Source organism: Hippoglossus hippoglossus, chromosome 5 (genome assembly GCF_009819705.1).
Source record: "Hippoglossus hippoglossus isolate fHipHip1 chromosome 5, fHipHip1.pri, whole genome shotgun sequence".
In the NCBI taxonomy this organism is placed as follows: domain Eukaryota; kingdom Metazoa; phylum Chordata; class Actinopteri; order Pleuronectiformes; family Pleuronectidae; genus Hippoglossus; species Hippoglossus hippoglossus.
In genome coordinates this window covers 27,516,838-27,538,789 of record NC_047155.1, presented here as the reverse complement: position 1 = coordinate 27,538,789, position 21,952 = coordinate 27,516,838, and the positions used below count along the sequence as shown (strand labels likewise).

At 40.8% G+C, this 21,952-nt stretch overlaps 1 protein-coding gene across 2 annotated transcripts in view; it reads right to left on the bottom strand.

Moving 5' to 3' along the window:
• fbln2 (fibulin 2) overlaps window positions 1-21,952 on the bottom strand; it is an 84,127-nt gene that overhangs the window by 48,525 nt on the left and 13,650 nt on the right. For both annotated transcript variants that reach the window (XR_004613874.1, XM_034585902.1), the window contains exons 3-5: window positions 6,230-6,353; window positions 4,397-4,526; window positions 2,812-2,998 (exon numbers count right to left, since the gene is read on the bottom strand). Coding sequence is in view for 1 of the 2 variants with exons in the window: in XM_034585902.1 (XP_034441793.1) it covers window positions 2,812-2,998; window positions 4,397-4,526; window positions 6,230-6,353 (441 nt within the window). In the remaining variant the exon portion in view is untranslated. The remainder of the gene's footprint in view (window positions 1-2,811; window positions 2,999-4,396; window positions 4,527-6,229; window positions 6,354-21,952) is intronic.

Sequence of the window (21,952 nt, the reverse complement as noted above, 5' to 3'; positions counted from 1 at the left end):
GAAGGAAATGAGCTGCTGTCGATGGTTAGAGCTGAGTCGATTAAAAGGCAGGATTAGGAGGAATTCCTCTGATGTTGTGAACGAAATAACAGCAGGGAGGCAGCGTGGAGACTGACCTCACCTTACCATCATACCCACATTCAACTATTCCCAATAAAGCACAACCACGAGGGCTGACTCATAATGAACTGCCGATCCATGCTGTGCTTCCACTCCAAGACATAAACTGGAAAGATGAACAAAGGTTTCTCAAATCACATATCAGTGATTTGGGGATGATACATGTGCTTCTCTGGGGGAGACTGATACTCAGAGAAAAGCACTAACTGACTAACAGACTTATAAATGTGTTGTCATACCATACCAATCCATAATAATAAGTGTTTTTTTCACCCATCCCCGCTGTTGTTATTGATCAAAATCATCCCTTCTCATGGAGCTTAAAGCTGCAAACAAGATATATGCATCAAATGCACCCAACAAAAGCACAAGTATTCAAACCACTGTTCTGTAGATGTACAAACAAATGGATATTGGAATAATTTGCATGAAGCATGTTTATCCTCAACCTCATTTTCTTAAGAATTCATGGATGCAAATGTGGCCGGCATTATGTACGTGATGGATCAGAGACAGAGGAAAACTTTGCTGGCACAAGTAGAGAGATGACAGCCTGAGCAGCCATCTGTTCCTGATTCATCCCAGCTTGCATATATCTTTCCCCATTACTCCGAATGGCAACATGACTCCTGACCGATCAACCAAGAGCATCTGTCTCTTGGAAGATCAAACCCAGCCCCCGCTCCACCTCTGACATGCACTTCAACGAGGACAAAACAGCATGGCTCAACCTAAGACAGTTCCTGTGCGGTGCAAAGTCTGTTGAAGCCACAACAACCACAGTGACAACAAAAGTAGTTTGCAGACATGCTGAGGAGGCAAGTTAAAACTAGTGCTGAAGAAGTTCTCATTATATGTGTGTGTGTGTGTGTGTGTGTGTGTGTTGGGGGGGGGGGGGGGTATATGTGGACACATGCACATATAAGCCTTTAGGGGCCCCAGAAGGAGGTGTGTTAAATCCATAGCTTGTCACCAGCTTCTAACCAACTTGTCACCAGCTTGCAATTATGACGTCATTTGGAGCCACAGCCCCAATCAGTAGTGATTTTGGTTTCAATTCATGGTATACAGGTGCTGCAGCCCCTTTTCTATTACACACTATTCATATACTGTTAATCAGGGGCAATTTGAGGTTCAGTATCTTGCCCAAGAACACTTCAGAATGCACACTGGAGGTGCCAGGGATCGAAAACACTGGTCTTCTGGTTAGTGGCCAACCCTCTCTACCTCCTGAGCACAGCTGCCCATAGAATTACATAAAATGACGCACACCATCTTTGAGAACAAAGTATTAAATGTGTACTTTGACTTTTTGGTCAATGTCCCTTCCGCTAACATTGAGGAGGTGGTGTTTACGACCTGTTCTGCACCCAGCCACCAGGAAGAAATCAAGATCAAACTTGGCTTCACTTTTGGGAGCTGTCATGTCGTCCTTCTTTACATACAGTCTATAGGGAAATGTGATAAATGTCCTCAGGTGACGTCACCTGAGTCAGCGTTGATTGGGTCTGAAGACTACAAGGTTGCAGTTAGAATGAAGTGACACCTCTTTATCTTGCTCGAGTCTATTGGCTCCAGTCGTTTTTATAGTGTAACATACCCAGATGCATTTTACAAGGAGAAAGAATATGTGGTTTACATTGCTTTACATTGATGCTTTTCTGTTTGTATTTGTTTATCGTGAATTGTGAGACTGTTATTGGAGTTCAGAGACATGTGTATTTGTCCCAGTTCCAGTCTACATACTAACTCCAAGTAGGTTTTGTGTCTGTAGGATATTCACAAAGAATCCCTGTCTGCAATGGAGCTGTTCACAGCTGCAAAGTATCACACATTGGGCCAATTGTGGTGAAGCAGCTTGAGGAAGATCCTTGAACACAAAGTATTAAATCTCTTCCTTTATCTCACTCTGAAGAATGTTTGACCTTCTTTTTGTTTGACATCAACTCAAAAGGTGTCAGTCAGGTTTTGGCCAGACTTTGACAACATCACGAAATGGAGGTAGCTGCAAGTTCCCCTTGTTCTCTGCCAACGGTAAAACCACACTGCATGATGGGAAAAGGCTGGCTTTCCATGAACTAAGAGCTCACTGGCTCAGATATGTGTGTGTCCTTTGGGTATATGATGGATTGAATGGATGTTGCATGGTTAAGGACTTTGATTAGTCGAGAGAGGCTAAATAATCTACATACAGAACTTAACTGTGCTTAATTCTTGAAAACATTTTGGTAACAATTTGGAAATGAGGATTATTTTGTACAAAGCGTACAAATGAAAGTGAGTTCTTCTGGCTCTTTTAGTCACAACACATGATTTTCATGGGCAGATAAAGTTTTTCCAGATTTTATAGAAAAGCTGATTTTGAAATTGTTTTCTTCTTTTGAGCACTTTAAAAATCCTCTTATTAATGCATGTTAAAATGTGACCTTTTTTGGGAACACCTCCATCTAGTTGTGAAGATCATGTGATGTGATATAAAGCTTCAATACATCTTCTAAGTTTTGTAAACTCTATTTCTGTTAGGTCAGCAAATGTTCTTTTTCTAAGAACAGCTCTGACTACAAAAAGATGAACTGAGTTTTATAGTTTTCACACAGTTAATCCTGACAGTACCTATGAATGTGATGATTTTGTTTTACATGTCAAAAGCTCAGTGTCGAGACAAATTGCCGTGCGGTGGATAACAGGTACCTTTTTTTGGCATAGGAGTTGGTCTGGGTTTCTGCTTTCTCTTCAGCGGCATCTGGCTGGGACCTTCTTCTTCCTCGCAGCAGGTGAGAAAGACGTGACCACACGGGTAGCTCAGGTACTGGTGAGCATCACAGCCCCTTCCTTCGCCGCGCACTCGTAAGCCAAGGGCACAGCAGCTGCAGCACACCTGGACATCCAGACGCAGCAGCAGAGCCTATTAGGAGTGTGTCAGTAACGTGCCCGTCACATCTCTAATCACCACCTCTCTTTATGGCCCTCCACTTTTAGCCCTGATTAGCAAACAGCTGAGGAGGGGGACAGGTAACTGCCAAACAGGCAAGTGGGCAAATTCAACCCTGTGAACACACTGCAAAGGATTTCAGTTTCAAGTTGAACCACATGTCATGCAAAGCAAAGCAGGCTTCCCCCTTTTTTAACTTTCCTTAAAACACAATGACCTGGCACAGTGGTTTGGCTCGGCCGCCCCAACACATGAACAGTTGGCTCGAGGGCTAAACCACCAGGTCTCTGCTCGGAGAAACAATGAATGCTTTTTGAGCCATCTCTGACCAAAGGCGTGACTCCAGTTTCCACATGGAAGTATTCACAGGTCTGAAGGGCACAATGAGAAACAGGAGATTTTTTGGCAGTTCTTTGCCAAGAGTTTGAGCTGTTTGCCAATAAACACAAATAAGCTGTCTAACCTGCTGGTATCTGAAACTGAAATCTCACTGGCCGAAACACCAAAACATTCAGGGATATTTATAATTAGTTTAAAGGCTAAAATACAGAGACAGTCAGTTTTTACTGAAGCCATTTTTCAGACATGAACATTCTCCAATTGTAGGGACTTTCTTAGGAGTTTGCCTTTCACACAGCAGGAGAATCTCCACTCAGAGGCATTCACAACAACACAGAAATCTCCAGAGCATTCAGGCGAGGGCTGGTGCAGCAGACAGAGGAAGGACGTAACGTTTTAATTCTGTTGCAGACATCACATGCTTTCGATTACAGCCCAGATTTTACGGTCCTTATCACAAAAAGCTCTTCTGACATCTTTCTCTGTGTGCTCGACATGCGCGGCTCTGCTTTTGCATCCCGTGTTAGAAAGGACATCAACATTCGCTCTGGGTGAATCCTGCTGAGGATGTCCTGTTTTCTCACATTGGCTCATTGAGACTTTGTCCAGAGACATTGTCCATTGTCCCTCTACAAGGGGGCTGGCCAGAGAAGGTCCAGAAAGTCCATGTATAAAAGCAGGTCATGTTACTGTGGCAGTTCTACAGGATTCACAGCACTCGACCACAGATGATGATTTACTCTTTTGTTGTTTTGAACAGTCTGAAACAGTGAGTCACACTCAACCTGACTCACAAAAACAGCTCATCGTCTATTCAAGAGGTAAAAGTAACAACCTGTAATCAGCTCAGTGTTTTCTACAAACCTTAGAGGGTAGACAATGTGGGCATTATCATCCCTGATGTCTCAGTCATCTTCCTCCCACACTCTTCGCTGCGTGCCATCTAATTATAGCACTACTCTGTGGCAGACACCCTAACTGTTGTAAAACAGCACAGTGATGTACCTGGAAGGAGTCGCCTGAGCACTGATCCTCCTGATCCACTTCACACGTGTCCCCTCGTCTGGCTGAAGTCATACCTGTGTCACACTGGCTCTCCTTCACTGAGCTGAGACAGCAGTGATTCTGTACAACACTGACACACACGCACACGCACACACACACACACACACAAACACACACACAGAAACACACACATTAACATTCCGACATGCACATTTTCATAGACTTTACTGAATAAAAATCGTGTGAGACAAAATAATGTTCACAAAATAGGAGAAGAGTTGAGGGTTCCTTAATCCTGCAAATAGACTGGTTGAGTTTAACTCAGAAACCACCAGGTCAGAACCTGGTTTAATGTTGCAGTGAATCAGAAATTCGACGAATCAAATGAACCTTTACAGTCACTGTACATGTGCTGTATCAAGCCACATACGAGGAACAAAATATTAAATTTAAATATAAGTAAGGTTTTGTAGGACCTCTCTCTCTACTTTTGAAAATTATTATAACTATTCCTACTATTATTATGGTGTTATTATTAATGACAAGATTATGACTATAAGAGTCTCTACTATCATCATTATAACCAGTCTGATGGTTCTTATATAAAATCCAAACAAATGTTGTTAGGCTACATTCATAGCACTAAGTGTACGTTAGAAAACAGCATTTTATAACTAAATGATCACTGTGCATATGCATATCATGTGCCCGATCATATGCACTAGGCATGTGAGTGAGTGCCTGTCTTAACACGAATTGGGTGAACAATAGCTCATATTTTAAGCATGTACGCAGTTGCATTATTATAAAATGTAGAATTTAACAGCTGTTCGCAAAGACAACAGGGTCAGCAACATTTGTTATTGATTAATCATGTTGTGTTTTACACTGGTAGCTGAGGCAGATATTGGTTGTTTTCTTCCGGAGGGGGATCACGTGATAGGAGACTGACGAATCAGAGAAGGCTAACCCTAACCCGAAAAGACCCAATCAGCAAGCTGCTGTGAGTGTCTACATCATTGTTTCCAAAACATCTCTGTTTTCCGCCCATCCAGACTAAAAGCATTGTTTTCAAACTTCTCTGTTTTAGCCGCTCTTAAAATGGAGAAGTGTGGACTCCAGGCGTTTCTGTAGTTGATGTGCTTTTCAAATGAAAACGTAGTAATGCGGATGTAGCCTTAGTGTCTCTCTTCACCCTGACACTCGGGGCCAACCTGGCTGTGTGAGTGGCATGTGTGCAACAGGGATTATCTTGCTTTTCATTTAGACGCCAATGTTATCAGGTTACAGCGGCCACACTGCTCTCACGGGAGCAGCGCTGGTCTTCTTGAGATTTGAGGTCTTCTCTATTGTCTCTGAACATGTCTCCCGCATTTGTTAAGGTCTTGACCTTTTCTCTCTAAAGAGCCTTGAGATGTAGAGTGTCGGGATTTGGCACCATGTACAGAAAATGCAGAGCAAGAAGAATGTTAAAAATCAAAGCAGATGTAGAGATATCCTGACTGGGCCACACAGTGTCCATATGACACCCAAATAACTTAACTGACTAAATAAACCTTACACCTCAAAACTGTATGTGCTTTCTTTCTCTGTAAAACTAAGCGGGATTCTGCTCAGACTTTACAAGTACAAGGACTAATCTGCAGGCCCCTTCAAAATAATCTCATGTTAAACTGTATTTCACTGGAAAAGTAACTGGGGCCTAGCACTTATGCTAACACCTGGGATGGTGGACGTTTCATCCTACCAATTCAATTATTTATTTCCTCAAAGCAGCTTCCAAGGGTGTCTGTATAGCTCAAACTGTTTGACACCTAAGGCCACGTCACTTACCTGCATACAGAGTGCTTGTCATTGGTCAGCAGAGGCATGAGGTTGCAGTGGAGGTTTTCAGCGAACCATCTCTGACCAGCAGCGCAGCAGCTCTGCAGCAGCTCCTCAGCAGGAGCACCTGGACCTGCAGCACAGAGACATGAAGGTATGCATACATCAGCACACACAAGACTGATGGAATAAAAACAGTTGTGCAGTAAATCCTCCATGTCTGCTCTGCTACAGTGTATGGAACAGACGGAGGCCTGAGCAGTGCAGAGAGTGCAGTGAGCAGTCCGACAGAAACATATGGTAGACTGCACCAGGCTGTAAAGGCGCCTGTAAGACTTCCACAGCTGAGTGAGGAGCTGCAGCCCTGTCACCAGAGTACAGTAGCCCATTTTATGATTGGAAACTTTTTTACTCAGGTCTCAGTTTCTTCTATAAATAGTTCACACAAGTTAAATGTGAGTCCTCAGTGTGACAGTCAGTGTTTAACTTCAGGTGCCGAGCAGATGAATCACCTCCAAGGTTTGGACAAACATGAAACTCTCCAGGATGAATCATCTGAATGAACTGAAAACGCCTGCACTGCATATACTCGTGAATTTTTAATAAAATGTATCAGAAGTTATAATTTCTCAGGAAGGATGACTTTATTTAGTGATTCAATTATTGTATCTTGACGGTTATAAGAGGGATGCAGGCCAGCAAACTAAAAATACATAGATAATGCCACTATGAGATTAGATTGTAAGACCTGATGAATTGCGTATATTTATGTATGGGTATATGTGGTGTAGCTATTAAAGCAACTCTAGGTAGTTTTAATACCTTAAAATAATAGCTTCAAAATCAGTGTGATGGTACACAAATTAATAATAGGCATTTCTGTCATTGCCAAAGCGCCCCCTGGACCCCTAGAACTGGGACTATGTAACTCTGGTGTACCATGCTGGAACATTATGACCTGCTTTATGACACACATCACACGCAAACAACCAGAGCCGCTGCTACCTGCCAGCTATAAGAGACAACTCGCTCACCATTCTCAATGAAGACATCCTGAAATAAGGAAGAGTAAAAGGAAAGGTGGCAGAGTAAGAGAGCTGGCGAGCACTAAAAGAGGACAAAGGATGCAGGACAGATGTAGACCTGTCGTTGTTGGACAAGAAACTTTTACTTATTATTATGGGCCATAACATGATCCTATAGTTTGGTTTGGTTTTGACATAATGCTTTTCATTTATTTTATTCACTCAAACACAGTTGATGATGCATCACCGTGAAGGTTCGACTGAATGGTTGATGAAGCTGGCATATGAAAGCTTTATGAACGGCTCTGTGAATTCAATCAACTGTCATTATTAAAAGGCCTTTTCAGTCGTTCAGTGAAATGATTACCAAAATAAAATTGTAGCAATGGCTTCTCTTCAAAACCATATCCAATTTGCCATCTACTTATTAAGAGGAAAAATGGCATCATTTCAATGTCATCAACGCAAAGAAACGAGCATAAAACGTTTTAAGCCGGGATCCCATTAAATCTCCAGGAATGAATGAATGCATTTCATATTTCTAAATCTCACATTTCTGCAGATGCTTTTCAGGAAAATCCTTGTTGCTTCCAATTATGCAATTTGAAGCAAACCTTGCCTACGTCAAGTGCTGATGTGGCAGCCGTCATATAGCAATCACTGACATTCTTCACTTCTCTGCAGGTCCCACAGACCAAAACGCCCCCCCCACCACTGCTCAGTGTGTAACAGCCTGGCTGGCTGCTTCGCATGGAGCTCAGTTGGTGGATGAGCAGTGTGAGGAAGCTGCTGCTGCCTGGCACTACTGAGAGCCACACGCTCGTCAGCTTCCCCATCACCTCCACGTCAGACCCAAAGCCGTCTCACCCTGCTGCCTTTATCCACACACACACACACACACACACACACACACACACACACACACACACACACACACACACACACACACACACACACACACACACACACACACACACACACACACACACACACACACACAGCAAAATTACCTCTGTGCCCTTTGAAGAAAAGCCACAAAGAGCTTTTGTTTTTCATCTCAATAAACCATTGCTGGCTTATATACACAACAGAACATTTACATATTGTTCAAACTAGTGCAGTGTTTGTTCTAAACATGCCTGTTCTCATGTCCTGTGTTAATGCTCTGGAGCTACTACAGCATCATTCCTTCTCATTCTTTGTCTTCTTCAAACGGTTTTACAATATACTGTCACTTTGTATTGTTTGTGTGCTGCTGTCACTTTGTATTGTTTGTGTGCTGCTGTCACTTTGTATTGTTTGTGTGCTGGACGTTGTGTGCAGAGCCAACAGTCTATGGTGCAGAGTGAAGTTTGACTTCATCCTACCTGGTTTATATCCAATGAAGGTTTTATAGTGAATGTATTTCATAAAATGAAAATGGATTTGCTTTTTTACTGATCACATGTGGGGTTCAAGTTTGAACTATTTACTCAACTGCTGTTAGGTATAAATCATGGCTTGTCAGCTAATTCAGAGGTCTGTGAAGCAACTGACACAATGTTCAGACCCAAGTTCACAACTTTTTAAAATAAAGCTCTTTATTTCAGTTCAATATGAAGCATTGCAAAAACAAAATGAACGTTGTGCTTCTACTTTGAAGAAAACCTGCAAAAAAGGATGTGATTCTATAAATGTTGTTGTCATGATGGGGATTATCCCCGACATACTCCCCTGAATGTCTGTCAGTCTGAAATTAAAAACAAAAATAATCAAATTTATTAAAAAAATAAATCAGCCGGCGATTTAGACTCCTGGTTTGACCCAATTTCTGCAGTTTAACCAAGGACTTAGAAAAATGTTCAACTAGGTCCACAGACTGACCAATCAAGCAAGCTGCCCCCCCCCCACACACACATACACACCGAGTGCTACAGCGCGCTGGTCACTTTGCATTAATATTGAACGCATCATTGCATGTCCAAATCACCAAATTGACACTGCACTTTCTCAGGCAATTTACAATAGACAATTAGATGAACGGTTCACAATGTGTGTTCAACAGACAGACAGACGCTTGTGGAATTAGGTAGATTCACACTGCTCTGAAATGAAGCTATCTATGAAACTCTCTGCCATGACTCTTTTAAAGCTAAGTACATAATCCTTTATTATAACATAATATTATCGAATTATTATTGTAGAACTCATGTGCTTTGCTGGTAATGTAATTTAAAACATTTTCGAAAACATTGATGTCAGACACTGACATCAATGTTTTTCTGTTGATGAGTCACACAACATCTCAACTTTACAAAAACTTAAATTTCACAGCCTCTGAAGCACATTCAATAAATAAAACATTTGCTAACTTAAACATTTGGCTTTTACTGTGAATCATTGTCCTTTCCCTAAACATTGTGAACAAAAAATTTGAATCTTATTCATATCTATATTCATCGTTGTTTTCTTCAATCAAACTCTGCTGAAAAGGTATATACACTCATGTTGCATCCAGTCTTAATGGGTTGATGCTGTGTCAGCTTCCTGAAATTGGCCCCATAGTCCGAACTATCCCAAAACAATCTTTTCACACAGTAAACAAAGTGAACCGTGGTTTGTTTGATCCAGACCCAGACCACCTATTTTGGCGAGACCAATTTTGTTCCATTGGTCCGATACGCGGTCCCAGGCACCTTTCACACCTGTTGTTTTAGCTTGAACGACACCGAAACATTCAGACCCAACAAGGTAGGTGTGAGAGATCCTGAGAAGCAGAAGCATTATCCGTGTCTGAATTTGTACGGAGGAAAAGGAAACTGTGGGGCTTTATTTCAAGTCACAACTGCACAGGGTTTTTCACATGGAGCCTGAAAGAGAAAGTTAGAGGTGGTATATTTTCTCACTGTTGTGTAAAGTATGTCCCATGGGTGATTGCCAAAGGCCAAACATGCGGTTCAGCCGTAGTGTCCGACGGAGCCGAACACTGAGGAGTAGCCTGCTGATTACCTGAGAAACAATGGAAACACGCAGATACATTTATATTCCAGAAACCTCACTTCTGTCAATAGCTATTGTTGAAAGAGTCAACACTGTGTCTGGGATGGCAGCACTGCCTCCCTTCTAAATTGGGCTGTTGTGCAGCAGACAGACCAAACACAAGACACATCCTCCCACTTAAAGAACTCCCATGGGGTTTGTCTGGACTGATTAGCCTGGCCTCACTCCCCCTGCCCATCATTACTCTGCTAAACACAGACATGTCTCACACCACACTGAGACACATGGCCGGCACATCTGCGCCTCATGGGAGTGCATGACAAAGCACCAACTGCAGCATGACAACATAATGTTTGCAGCGAGTAATGTCTCTGTAGTGTAGATGCTCTAGGTACAAGTTAGGTGATAATAAACTGATTCATTTTGCTGATTTATCACATTGATAAGAGCTGTCCAAATATATTTTCCAATTAGTGTTGACTATGATGGACAATGTTCTGAACTTACATGAAGTAAAAGAAGGTAAAAACTGCAGTGACCTTTGCAAAATGCATTTACAATATGTTTCACTTAAAGACAATGGTGTATTCCATTGTGCTTCTGCCATTAAAATAAATGGACTGGATAAGCCTTTAAGTTGTGCAAAACTAAATTTCTTTATATTTTAACTATGGATCAAATGACAGTGTGTTGAAGGAGCTGGTTGTCCAGCCTGTAAACAGCAGTAGATTATTATACAACATTATCACATTATATAGTTGATAAGTTGGTTTAATTATCAGTTGCCATTTTCCATATCCAGTTCCAAGTCCCGTAAACACTTGCCTTTAAGCTCAGTTTTTGGTATCCTCCAACTCCTGAAAAAATATCTTTTGGCCAGTGAAACCAAAAATACAGGACTTAAAGTCACTCAAATGTGTGGTGGGTTTAAGTAACATGTTTTACGTAACATGTAGTCCATATTAATTACAACATTCTTAAAGATCGTTCTCTGATCTTATCTGTGTCTTATCACTGCACAGTTTCAGGTGTTAAATAATCCTGTGGACTTTCCATCTTGTTAAATATAAAGTTCTGGGGGAAAGGGAAACTCAATACTGGCAGCTTCAGTCCATTCATTTCAGAATTGTAATGACCATCCAACCGTACTCAGGGTAAAATGCATGGAATTTAAGTACAATTTCGAGAAAGAGGTATAAAGTGAGGTGAGAATTCTAAGGATACCAGCTGAATAGAGACAAAACAACACGGCCTCCATTGTAATTGAGAAGAAAAACTCCCCAAGTTCCTCACAGACGAACAACATGATGGATTCGGCCTTTCCTGGCCCTCAATGTTTTCTGTTTCGATGTGTTTATTTGTGCAGCCAGTATGAATGGAGTGATGAGACACTCGGGGCATTCAGGAAATAATATGAGCAGGCCAGAGCGGGTAATGGTTTAGAACAATGCAAGGATGCTAACTTTCTCAACTCCCACCGCTCTGAATCTATCACAAGCTTTTCTCACCCAGAAACACACAGTGACGGCCATTCATCAATATGCCTCCTAACAAAATAAACCAGACAGAGTGGAAGTCACTTTCTCTCGTCGCAGCAGATTGGCAGGAACAGCATTCAATATTCAGAGGAGCATTAAGTCACTGAAATACAAAAATCTAGTAAAGGATGAAGAACTCTTTCAGTGTACAGTGACTTCGACCTGTTCACTCCAGCATGACCACAACAGAATGAGTTCTGGAGATGTGACAAATATCTTCAATTCTATTGAGATATGAGCATAACATAGGAAAATGTGGATTACATCAGTTGTGATTCAGTTTCTCTGTGTCTCTCATCTTTGTCTATATATGTTTGGTTGTATCCATTATCTTTGCTTTGTTTTGTCTCTGTTCATTAACATACTGGCTCAAGTCCAAATGGCATTTGTTGTACTAAATCCAAACTTTCACATGAATGTGTTTTGCACAGAATGGTCTGAGCTATGCGTTGATGGAATTGAAAACAAAGCCCCCCTCCCCTCCCTCGTGGAATCTTTTTCGCTCAGCCCATTACAGATGTTGGAAGCACCAGCAGCGTGGCCAGACTCGATGACTTTCTGCTTTTTATTTAGTATGTAATTTGGGTGGTTTCCATCAAGAATCAAATTCCAATAAACCAGCCTTTATTGTTATGAGTCATTGTGATTGAGACCATTGGTTAGCATCAAAAACAAATATATTATTAATTTAAATTAACCACAATGAAACTATTTTTATTGTTCTAAATGTTACTCTATTAAAGCTTTGTGGTAAAGCACTTTCCTTTATGACAATTAAAAAGGTAATTCTATATCAATAAGGAGAGTTTAAGGTGCTGATTGATTTACTTTGAGTCAGTCCAATATGAAAAAGAAGTAAGCAAGTAAAGTAAGCTACAGTGGTGCAGAACTAAGCTGTAATTCTTTAATTAATAATAAAGTAATAAGATAGTTATTAGTTACTAAAGTAACTAATATACTCCTAATATGCATGCTATATGCACCTACTTAAAGGTGTACCTTAATATGGTGTGTTTCCATATTTTTATATTGGATCAAATCATGAGTAATGCACTAGTTAGCCTTTAGCTATAAACCATGCTCATGTTAATCCTCATACCAAAGGCTGTAAGAAGAAAAGGCTGCTGCAGCTGCACACACGGGCAGCATTTCACTCACTAAGTTTTAATTTGCAGTTTCCTGTCAGTAAATAAACTTTTCCAGCCACAGATCAAACCCGACAAAGCCATTTCATTTTTCCCAACAGGCCCCTTTTTTAATTTTGCCTGGAAAGACAGGTGTATTTTTACATAAAAGATTGCTCTTCCTGCTGCTGTAAAAATAGCCGCAGTGTTAAAATAATAGCAGGGTACTGTGGTCTCTGGTGGACTTGCAGTATCTCTATAAAGTCATCTGGTGAACAGCAGCCTGTTTTCAGATCAGCCCGAGCATTGTTGAATTTCCCAAACCCTTACGAGGTTTTAACATGACCACATCGATATGTGAGCATCATCTCCATTTCGTCTCTGCCCTCCTTCTCCCCCTTCCCCCCAGGGTCTCATCTGTAAAGCAGATGGGAACATAATGGACTGAAGGCTTGGAATGACTGTCCTCACCCTGATTAAGGGTAAAGGGTTGACCAAATAGAAAAAGAAAGCTCTGTACAGTACAGCACTTCATCTGTCGCCGCATAGCCAGTAAATTAATGATATACAGTATTTTGCACTCACGATTTTCCCTTTTGTTTGTGACACAACAGGGCTACCAGCTTTGTTGTTGCTCTTCACAGTTATACCTCTTTGTTTAGCAATGCCAGGCTCCTGTAATGCCCAGTCAGCCCAGCTCATACACCAGTCAGACCAGCTCATATCTGGCAATCTGTCAGCTCCAGAAACCTGTCAGCAGCAACCTGTCTACAGAGACACCCCTGGGCCCAGCTCATGCTGTCTTATGAGACACCTCTGCCACGGCTTTCCTCCCAAATATGACACAGCGGCGCAAAAACTAAATCTTGTCAATGTTCCAAATTAGGACTGAGACTTTTTAAAAACTTTTTAATAAGCATGCAAGATTAATAAGGTCTTAATCTGATTTAGCTTTATAATAACATGAAATACTACCATGCCTATATAAAATCAAATTTGTATTTATATAGCCTCATAGGGCTTTACAATCTGTACAAGGTACAACATCCTCTGCCTGTCACTCTTTACAAGAAAAAATTCCAAAAAACATTTAACAGGGGAAAAAAGCAGAACTGTTGGGTTTGTTACACCATTTTTACACCACATTAAGAGTAATGAGTCATTTCCCATATTCTGTGACACCCTCTCTCTTCATACTTCATTATGTTTAAAGTTGTCAGCATGAGGCAAATTGATCGTGGTAAGAGTCCACCAACAGCAGAAACAGTTTGGATGAGATCTGAGCTGTGGCCCAGACACCAGAGTTTAACAGAGCTACACTCCTGGCAACAAAATCCAAGAGACTCCTCTGCCAGAGTTGAAAAAGTGAAATGAACCCTTTTTTGAACACTTTTCCAACAGAAAGAAGAAGAATCGATCAACAGTCAATAGACACATATCCTGGCATGCCCTTGAACTCATATTATTACTAATATAAAGCGGTTAATATTGCGTACTGGGAAAGAGAGAAGATACATGAGAATGATTTCTATGACGGGAAACTGGTTACAAAATAGGATTATCAATTGAGAAAAGCAGGAAATTGCATGAAGGTCCCAGACGTCCCAATATTCCCCTTGTCTCACCGAGAGTAAGATGTGAAAATCAGTATCAATCCAAGTTGGCTTAGCTTAGCATAAAGACTGGAAGAAGCTTGTATGTGAACCTTCCAACAAACCTCCTTTCCAGTGTGGATCTCTCTTCGCTGCAGCACCGGCACCTTTTAGCTTTTGTTTAGCCTTTGCTTTATTTCACTCCTGCAGATGCAGTTCATTACTCTCATCAATATAAACAGCCCCTTTTTACACTGTCATTCGATAATGCTTATTATAACAAGCATTGATCAGAACCATTTTAAATAAATCTATTCTTAATCAAAATTCCCTTAACTACAGCCTAATCGAGAAGGATTGGATGTAATGAGAAAGACTGGGAGAAACTGAGGGATCATCTCATTTGTCCAGTGCTGAACGCTGTCACTCCACAGCTGCTCCCGAACTGCACCGGTATCGTTTTACTCAATTTCAAATCACATACAGTTTGCCCGACATCCATACAAAACATTCTACAGCTATATTAATGCACCAGTGGGTAGGATTCTGGGGGATCTATCAGCAGACATGTTGCATAATACCCTTAATGATGTATTCATTTGTGTATAATCAGCTGAATTAAGAATAATTATTCATTGTGTTTTTGTTACAGTAGCTTGAGCCCTTTATATCGAGTGTGTCCTCTTCCATGGAGACTGCCATGTTGAACCACCATGTTTGTATGTAGCCCAGAATGGGGAAAAAAAAGGATCTGGTTCTACAGAGGGACATTTCTATGTTACCCGACTCTACCACCGTAGAATACCCTTTGCTCTTTGAAGAGGAGAGTGATGGGAGGGGAATTAAATTGGTTGCAATATACACCTTCACCTCTAGATTTTACGGTTCACAATTCAGGACATATGGTTCGAGGCACTTTTGAATTCCTTCAGTCCTTCGTCTCTTCTAAATTCTGTATTAGAAATGAGAAATGTAAATAGTTGAGTAAGTCTCCAGCACAGTAATTGTAATATTCTCACATATTTATCCTAAGAGCTATAGCTAGTTTGCTCCCAGCCACTATAAAGCTGTTTCCAATGTTTTTGTCATGGTCTTTATGCATTAGACTTTGGGTTGGTAGACCAAGGGTTGTTTCACCCAAAATGATAGCGAAACCTACTGTGCTATCTCACAAACCTCCAGTGGTTCAAGTGTTTTACTTCATGCAGACCAAAATATTTCCAATGAAAATTGTTCACTTCTTTTCTTGCACTATTCAGAGTAACAAAAACATTGTTTCTGGAGATGTTGTTGAGGTTTTATAAATTCAAACAAAATTCCTCTGACCTCCATTGTATTCTGGTAAAGGCAGAAATGTCACTGAAAGAACTAAATGGGCACATAAAACCAAAGCTATATGCATACCACATACCAATAGATAAAAGAGAGAAAGGATTTACTTGTTTGAATTTTTGTGAAGTGACCCTAGTTGCAATATGATACATGAGATAGTTTAGTAAAGGCACAAAATGTCTCACTTTGTCTCCACTTCAGTTCAAACTGCTCTGGCAGCAGAATTCTCTTGGCTTTAAACCTCGACTTCCAACTCTTTCACATGATCCACTCATAAGACTGTTATTACAAGAGGCCTTGTTGCCTTGATTAGATGCAAAAATAACATTCTTTTGTTTCCCTAATTACATCCACTGCTCTTCAAGAAGAAACAAAGACTTTTTTTTTAAAAACACGACAGCATATCCAAGTGTTTGTTGACTTGACTCAAGCTTAACTCCTTCAAGCACAGATACAAATGTTGTTTTTTGCATGATTAGCTATTTGATGCTCCACTTTACTGTGAAAGCAGCGTGACTGGGGTCATAAGAAAAAGCAGACAGCCCGCGCTCATGACCCAGCTATCTCTGCACAGTCGCAGATAAGAGGAACAACCTCTGTGACAGATGAGGGACCCACTCTACATCATCATCCGCTTTTATTTGGAGGATTTGCTCCCTGCCAACGAGCCCCATGAGCAAAATGGCTCTGACATCGGCTGAGAACAAAGCAGGAGATGAGCGCTGAGAGGCTTCCACAGATCCAGTTAAGATATGTAAAAGAAAGCTATCAAGCGGAGCTATATGCAAGAAATATAACAGAAGATGAACATCAATCATCCATTATTAGACCATATCTATGCTCGTAGATTTTAATGCAGACATCTTAAGAGACATTTTTTCCATTGTTGGGAATAACAAAAACAATAAAAAAAAAACTGTCTCTGATTTTTACACACAGACAGATAGTGAGTTTCATTCCATTCAAAAATGGGGAAAAATGCCAAAGGCAGTGGAAATAAAGGAAGTACACGTTCTTTTATGTGCCAAATTCTGCTCAGAGACAACAATACAGTGACACAAATGGGATCGGTCCAAGTTAGGATCAGTGCGTATTTCTAGGCCACTATGTAAACACTGGCGTACGCCTCTGGCTTGTGCACTGTGCATTAAAACACCAACATGTGAAGTCATCTGAGGTTCATATTTCCAGGTAGTCAACTGTGCAGTCTGTGTGTTTAGCTCCCTTCTCAGAGAATGCAGTATAGTTTTTGTGATTGGAGTGATACAGAAGGCAGACCTTCATACCAACAGAATTACCTAGGGACAGGTATGCAAGAAGTGTTGAGGCATGAGGGGTCAAACTAACTTCCCTTAAGGTCCAAGGTAATAATGAAACCCTCCCATGTAGCACACGTTACACTGCTTTCACACCCAGTTAGAGAAAATATATCAGGCCACTTTAATGTTATATCACAGGACTGGAGAGGGAGAGGGTGCAGGCTCACCTGAGGGCCATCCATCTCGGGCTGATAATCAGAAAGAGCTTCCTCTGACATCACAAATAACTGGGATGTGTCCCATTGCTCTGCCTATGAGTTACTGACACCCTGTCTCGGTCAAGTTGATACTGTTGGCAGCACTATTACACATCCTGATGGTTTGGGCCTGCTGCTGAGTCTGGTTGAAGGTTTTCCTCCTGATGTTTTCACTTCAATAGCCTGATTTGGCAAAAATCAATCTACCAAGGTGAATCCTGCAGCAGCTCAAATAGAATCCACTGAACAGTATGCTGAAGCCAAGAAGTGGCGAGTAGGAAAATAAACCAGACACAGCTGAAACTTACGTTCCACAAGTAAGAAAATCCATCAATGTAATGCAAAATGACAAAAAAGCTAAACCTACAACCTTGGTATGTCCTATGGTTCCCCACCTCATTTAGTCAATATAAGGATGAAGAATTAGAACTCACGTCGCACAGTGAGAGTGCACAGCAAGTAATAATATTTAAATAACAGGTAAGAAGTTGATTGTTAAACGATGACATTTGCAAAAACAGTGTGGGTGACATTGCGTAACATGCAATAAACCAATAAATTGGCATCTCCCATTTCCTTTAAAACCCAGGTGTGCTTCCACCTTGGTGACTTGTTATTAGAGGGGCAGTTTTGCCAGGCAGTAAGAGAAAGCTTATCTCAAACACGTATTTTGTGCTTAACATGTTTGGATGCCTCGTGCACCTGCCTCTGTAGGCACATGAAGACATGTTACTCTCTTCATAATACGCCCATAACATGGCCGCTGGAAAATAACAACAGTTTCTGTCTTAAACTAAATTGGCAGATAACTGCCCCATTACCCTGAAGACCTCTAAAATATAAAACTCACTCCCTGTTTGCACCAGAGGTTTATTCCAAGAAAAACTAACTTGCAACAAGTGTTTTGAATAGATAATAAAAAAGCTTTCCTTCTACACGTGTTGAATCAACACTGTTTTACATGAACTAACATAAAAGAGAAAAACTGACTTGGAGTTGTACAAAACTATCACAGATGAGAAGACAATTCAAATATTGCACCCGTCTCGAAACTTCTCCCTCACAACCTCCTGTACTAATTAAATTGCCCTTCTGAGATAGTCATTATAAATAATCACAATGAGAATGCTCCTAATCTATATCGGTAATGGAGGAAACATTTGGGTGATAGAGTTGGAGTTGGCTAACATTGCACACAGCAGAGCCAAGGACAAAGTACAAATGGCTTTAGCGACTTTAAATCCTCTGTTTGCTTGTTCTTGTAATGTAAAAATAGCCCTTTGAAAGATTTTTAAAGGTGACCTGGATGGGATCATTTAAATCTTATATAATTAGAAACTGGAAGCAGAAGCATTCAGAGCAGATGCCAGGGCTGTGCTGGGACAGGAGAGCATTATAGACATGATGAGTTTGTCTTGATGACATGGAGCTGGGCCAGAAACTCTCTGTGTCTCTCTAAGACCAACTGCAGGGAAATCTCTGCCACCTCGTCCTGTCCCGACGATGGATCTGTGAGCTAAATGACACCAGACACTGCTGAGCTGATGGAGCAGCTGGTAAACAGCCATGCTGAGGTCATTTAGTGTAAGAAATACCACGTCTGTCCCAATGAACAACATTTGCTGTGTTTGGCACTAAAAGGGAAATTATGGTTTATCAGAAATTAGGTTTTTATATCTGACCATCATTTCTATCTGTAATAAAAGCAATGCACTAACCAAGTTAATGGGTGGCAACCTGATATGAGACGACTTTGCTACATTTCACAGCAGGGCAAGAAACAAGTGACAGCTACAGGTTCGTCAAAACATAGCAAAAGTCTATCTATAGTCAAATGTCAACACAGTTTACACTACAACATCCATACTACAATAGTACATTTACCATTTGTCTACACTTTGAACAAACCAGATATGTCTTAATTCTTCAGCTTTCAATCAGAAGCAAGATGGCTGCTTCCCTGGCTCCAACTTCATACTTAGCACACAGAGACAAGAGAAGACATTAAAATACTCCCTCAGCACTACGGTGAGCCGCTATCACAAGATGAAGACAAAGGCTTGCTGCTCGGCAAGTTAGTAAAAGTAATGAAGTTTGATGCTGAACTTTCAAGATTTCTGCTAGGCTTGTTGATAAACAGCAGTAAATGCTAACATCAGCTATGTGCGGATAGCAAAACGTACAAATAGTTACGTTAACTTTGGCCTTCTGTGCATTTTATGGTGCACACTGTGCCATCAAAACTCCAGTTGAAGTTCAGTGGTCACTTTCAGTTTTACCTTGAAATTAAATAATTGCTTACATGTGTTGCCCCACTAGTCCTTTTGATGGCAAGGTTAATGCAAAAACACAGTAGCCTGATGCACACTGATCCTAATAGGGTGTCAACCCAGTGTTTAAATTATCAGACGTAATACTTGTAATTATCTTTCAGATTTGTAAAATGTGATAATTATGATTTTAACAAAGCAAATAAATTACAAGATTTTTGAGAGACAGTGATTTTTAAAACTGCAACAAATTGCTCTTTCTGATTGTCAATATCCCCCAAAACTCAGTGACGCAAAAATTAAACTGAGATTCACTGTATTCTGTCTCACACAGTTAAAGGAAAATGCATTATCTAAAATCACTGTTGTTCTTCGCTCCAGGAAACCCACAAACTATAAATTAAGGTGACTCAGATAGTTCCTTAATGACCTTGGAAATTAGTAGTAGAAAGTAGTGAAATCCCCAAAACATTGATGTGCCTTATCAAAGCTTCATTTGTTTGTTGAAAAATGCTTCAACACGAATCTTATTGTGGATATTACCATCATTATTATTCTGTCAAAGGCTTCTGTGATACAGAATCACAGCCTGGCAGCAATGCAGAGATAGTCCTTATGTTCAATCAGAGAAGTCAAAGGTGGGACGTCATGGCTGTCAATCAATGCATGAATGCACTTCTGGCTAGCAAGCTCCAGATTCCTGGATAAGACGTGTTGGTCTTAAAATGAGGTGTGGTCAGGCCAATTGTAGGTGCAGACGGTCTGCTAGTACCTGAAGTGTAAGACACAATCCACCAAGGTACGAGAACACCGAGCTTTTAAAGTGAATGGGAGATGGTACCCCAGAGTCCTGCACATGTCCATTATTGCAAACCTGCATCTGCATATGACGCACCCCCACCTGAACTGTCACCTGTGATTAAACACATGCTACATACACAGTCACTCATATCAAATGGAGTACGGCCTCCTTGTACTCCCGTTTTTGTGATTGTGTTAATTGTGGCAGCACCTGTGCTCCTGCAGCTGTCAATGTGTTTCCTCAGTGAATACATGCTGAGGCAGCTTGTTTATCAGAAGCTAATACTATTTGGCACTTTAAAAGAGCAGCACAGCATCTGACAACATCTTCACCACTTCCTAATGTAATCGATTTTGACGTCCAACTAATTTCGCTGTCGGCAGTGACAGTTATTTGGGCGGACGATTTTACCTGTGCCTGCGCCGTAAATATTTTTTACCCGTTACACAACGATATCCGACCAGGTATAGGACACTATGGCACTCTGATTGATTCCTTGCATGTTAGATCTAAGTTTTGATCCATGTCTGATCCTGTTGAAGTGACTTTTTTTTTTCACTGTTAAACTACAAAATTGAAAAAAATGCACTTGTGCCATGCGCTTTAGACCAAGCAATTAACTGTGAGTGGCAGACCCTGTATATCTAAAATGAAAAAGTGGGCAATGATATGAAGCATAAGTAAAACCCACTGCAGTGGATTAGTGCTCTGTATGTGCTTTGAATCCTTTAATGTACATGACAAGTGCTTCAACATGATACATGTGTATGTGATGTGATATAAGCCAAGAAATCCAGTCACTTGACCCAGCGTCATATGTGCTGCAGCATTTCATCATTATACACACAGCTCACTTTGGCCTGTTTGTATGATAAGTCCTTTGAAGCTGTAAATCATTTCACTAATCCAGACATGCAGACACATGCTTTTTAAGCGTTGTGTACGTGCTCCCCTGCTTGGATTGGCTCCAGATTTCTGATCAAAGTCTCGTTTTTCCAGCTCAGTGTTTGCTATTGTACAGTATATCCCAGAGGAAGCAGTGATTATAGATGAACACATGGAAACTTTTGTCCTGCGTTTACTGAACACATGCAGACGACTTAAACACAGGTCTGCCAGTCTGCTCGATGTTGATGGACTTGAAAGGGACACTGTATAAATGATCATTTGAAAATGTTTTCTTTTTTTCGATGTCTCTTTGAGGTGTAACAACATAGTCGGCCATTAGCTGGCAGTCCACATTGTGTAGGGCAGATTCCCCCGACCATCCTATCTGTCAGATCCTGAAAGTGTGACAGGCACTTCGATTGCACTTTTCCTCAGGGACTTTGTGGGACCTTGAATCAGACAGTTTCCAGAGACACACAGAATCCAGATAGCATGCAGTGCTGTGTGGTTATGCCTCAAATTCTTTACGTCCATTACAGTTAGTTTTGCACATACAGTACTATAGGTAATTTTAAAGGTTAACCCTAACCCTTTCTCAGCTACAGCGTTCATATTTGTGCTGTAGATAAATCACTTGTTTTATGTTCTCCTTATAGAAAAATATTT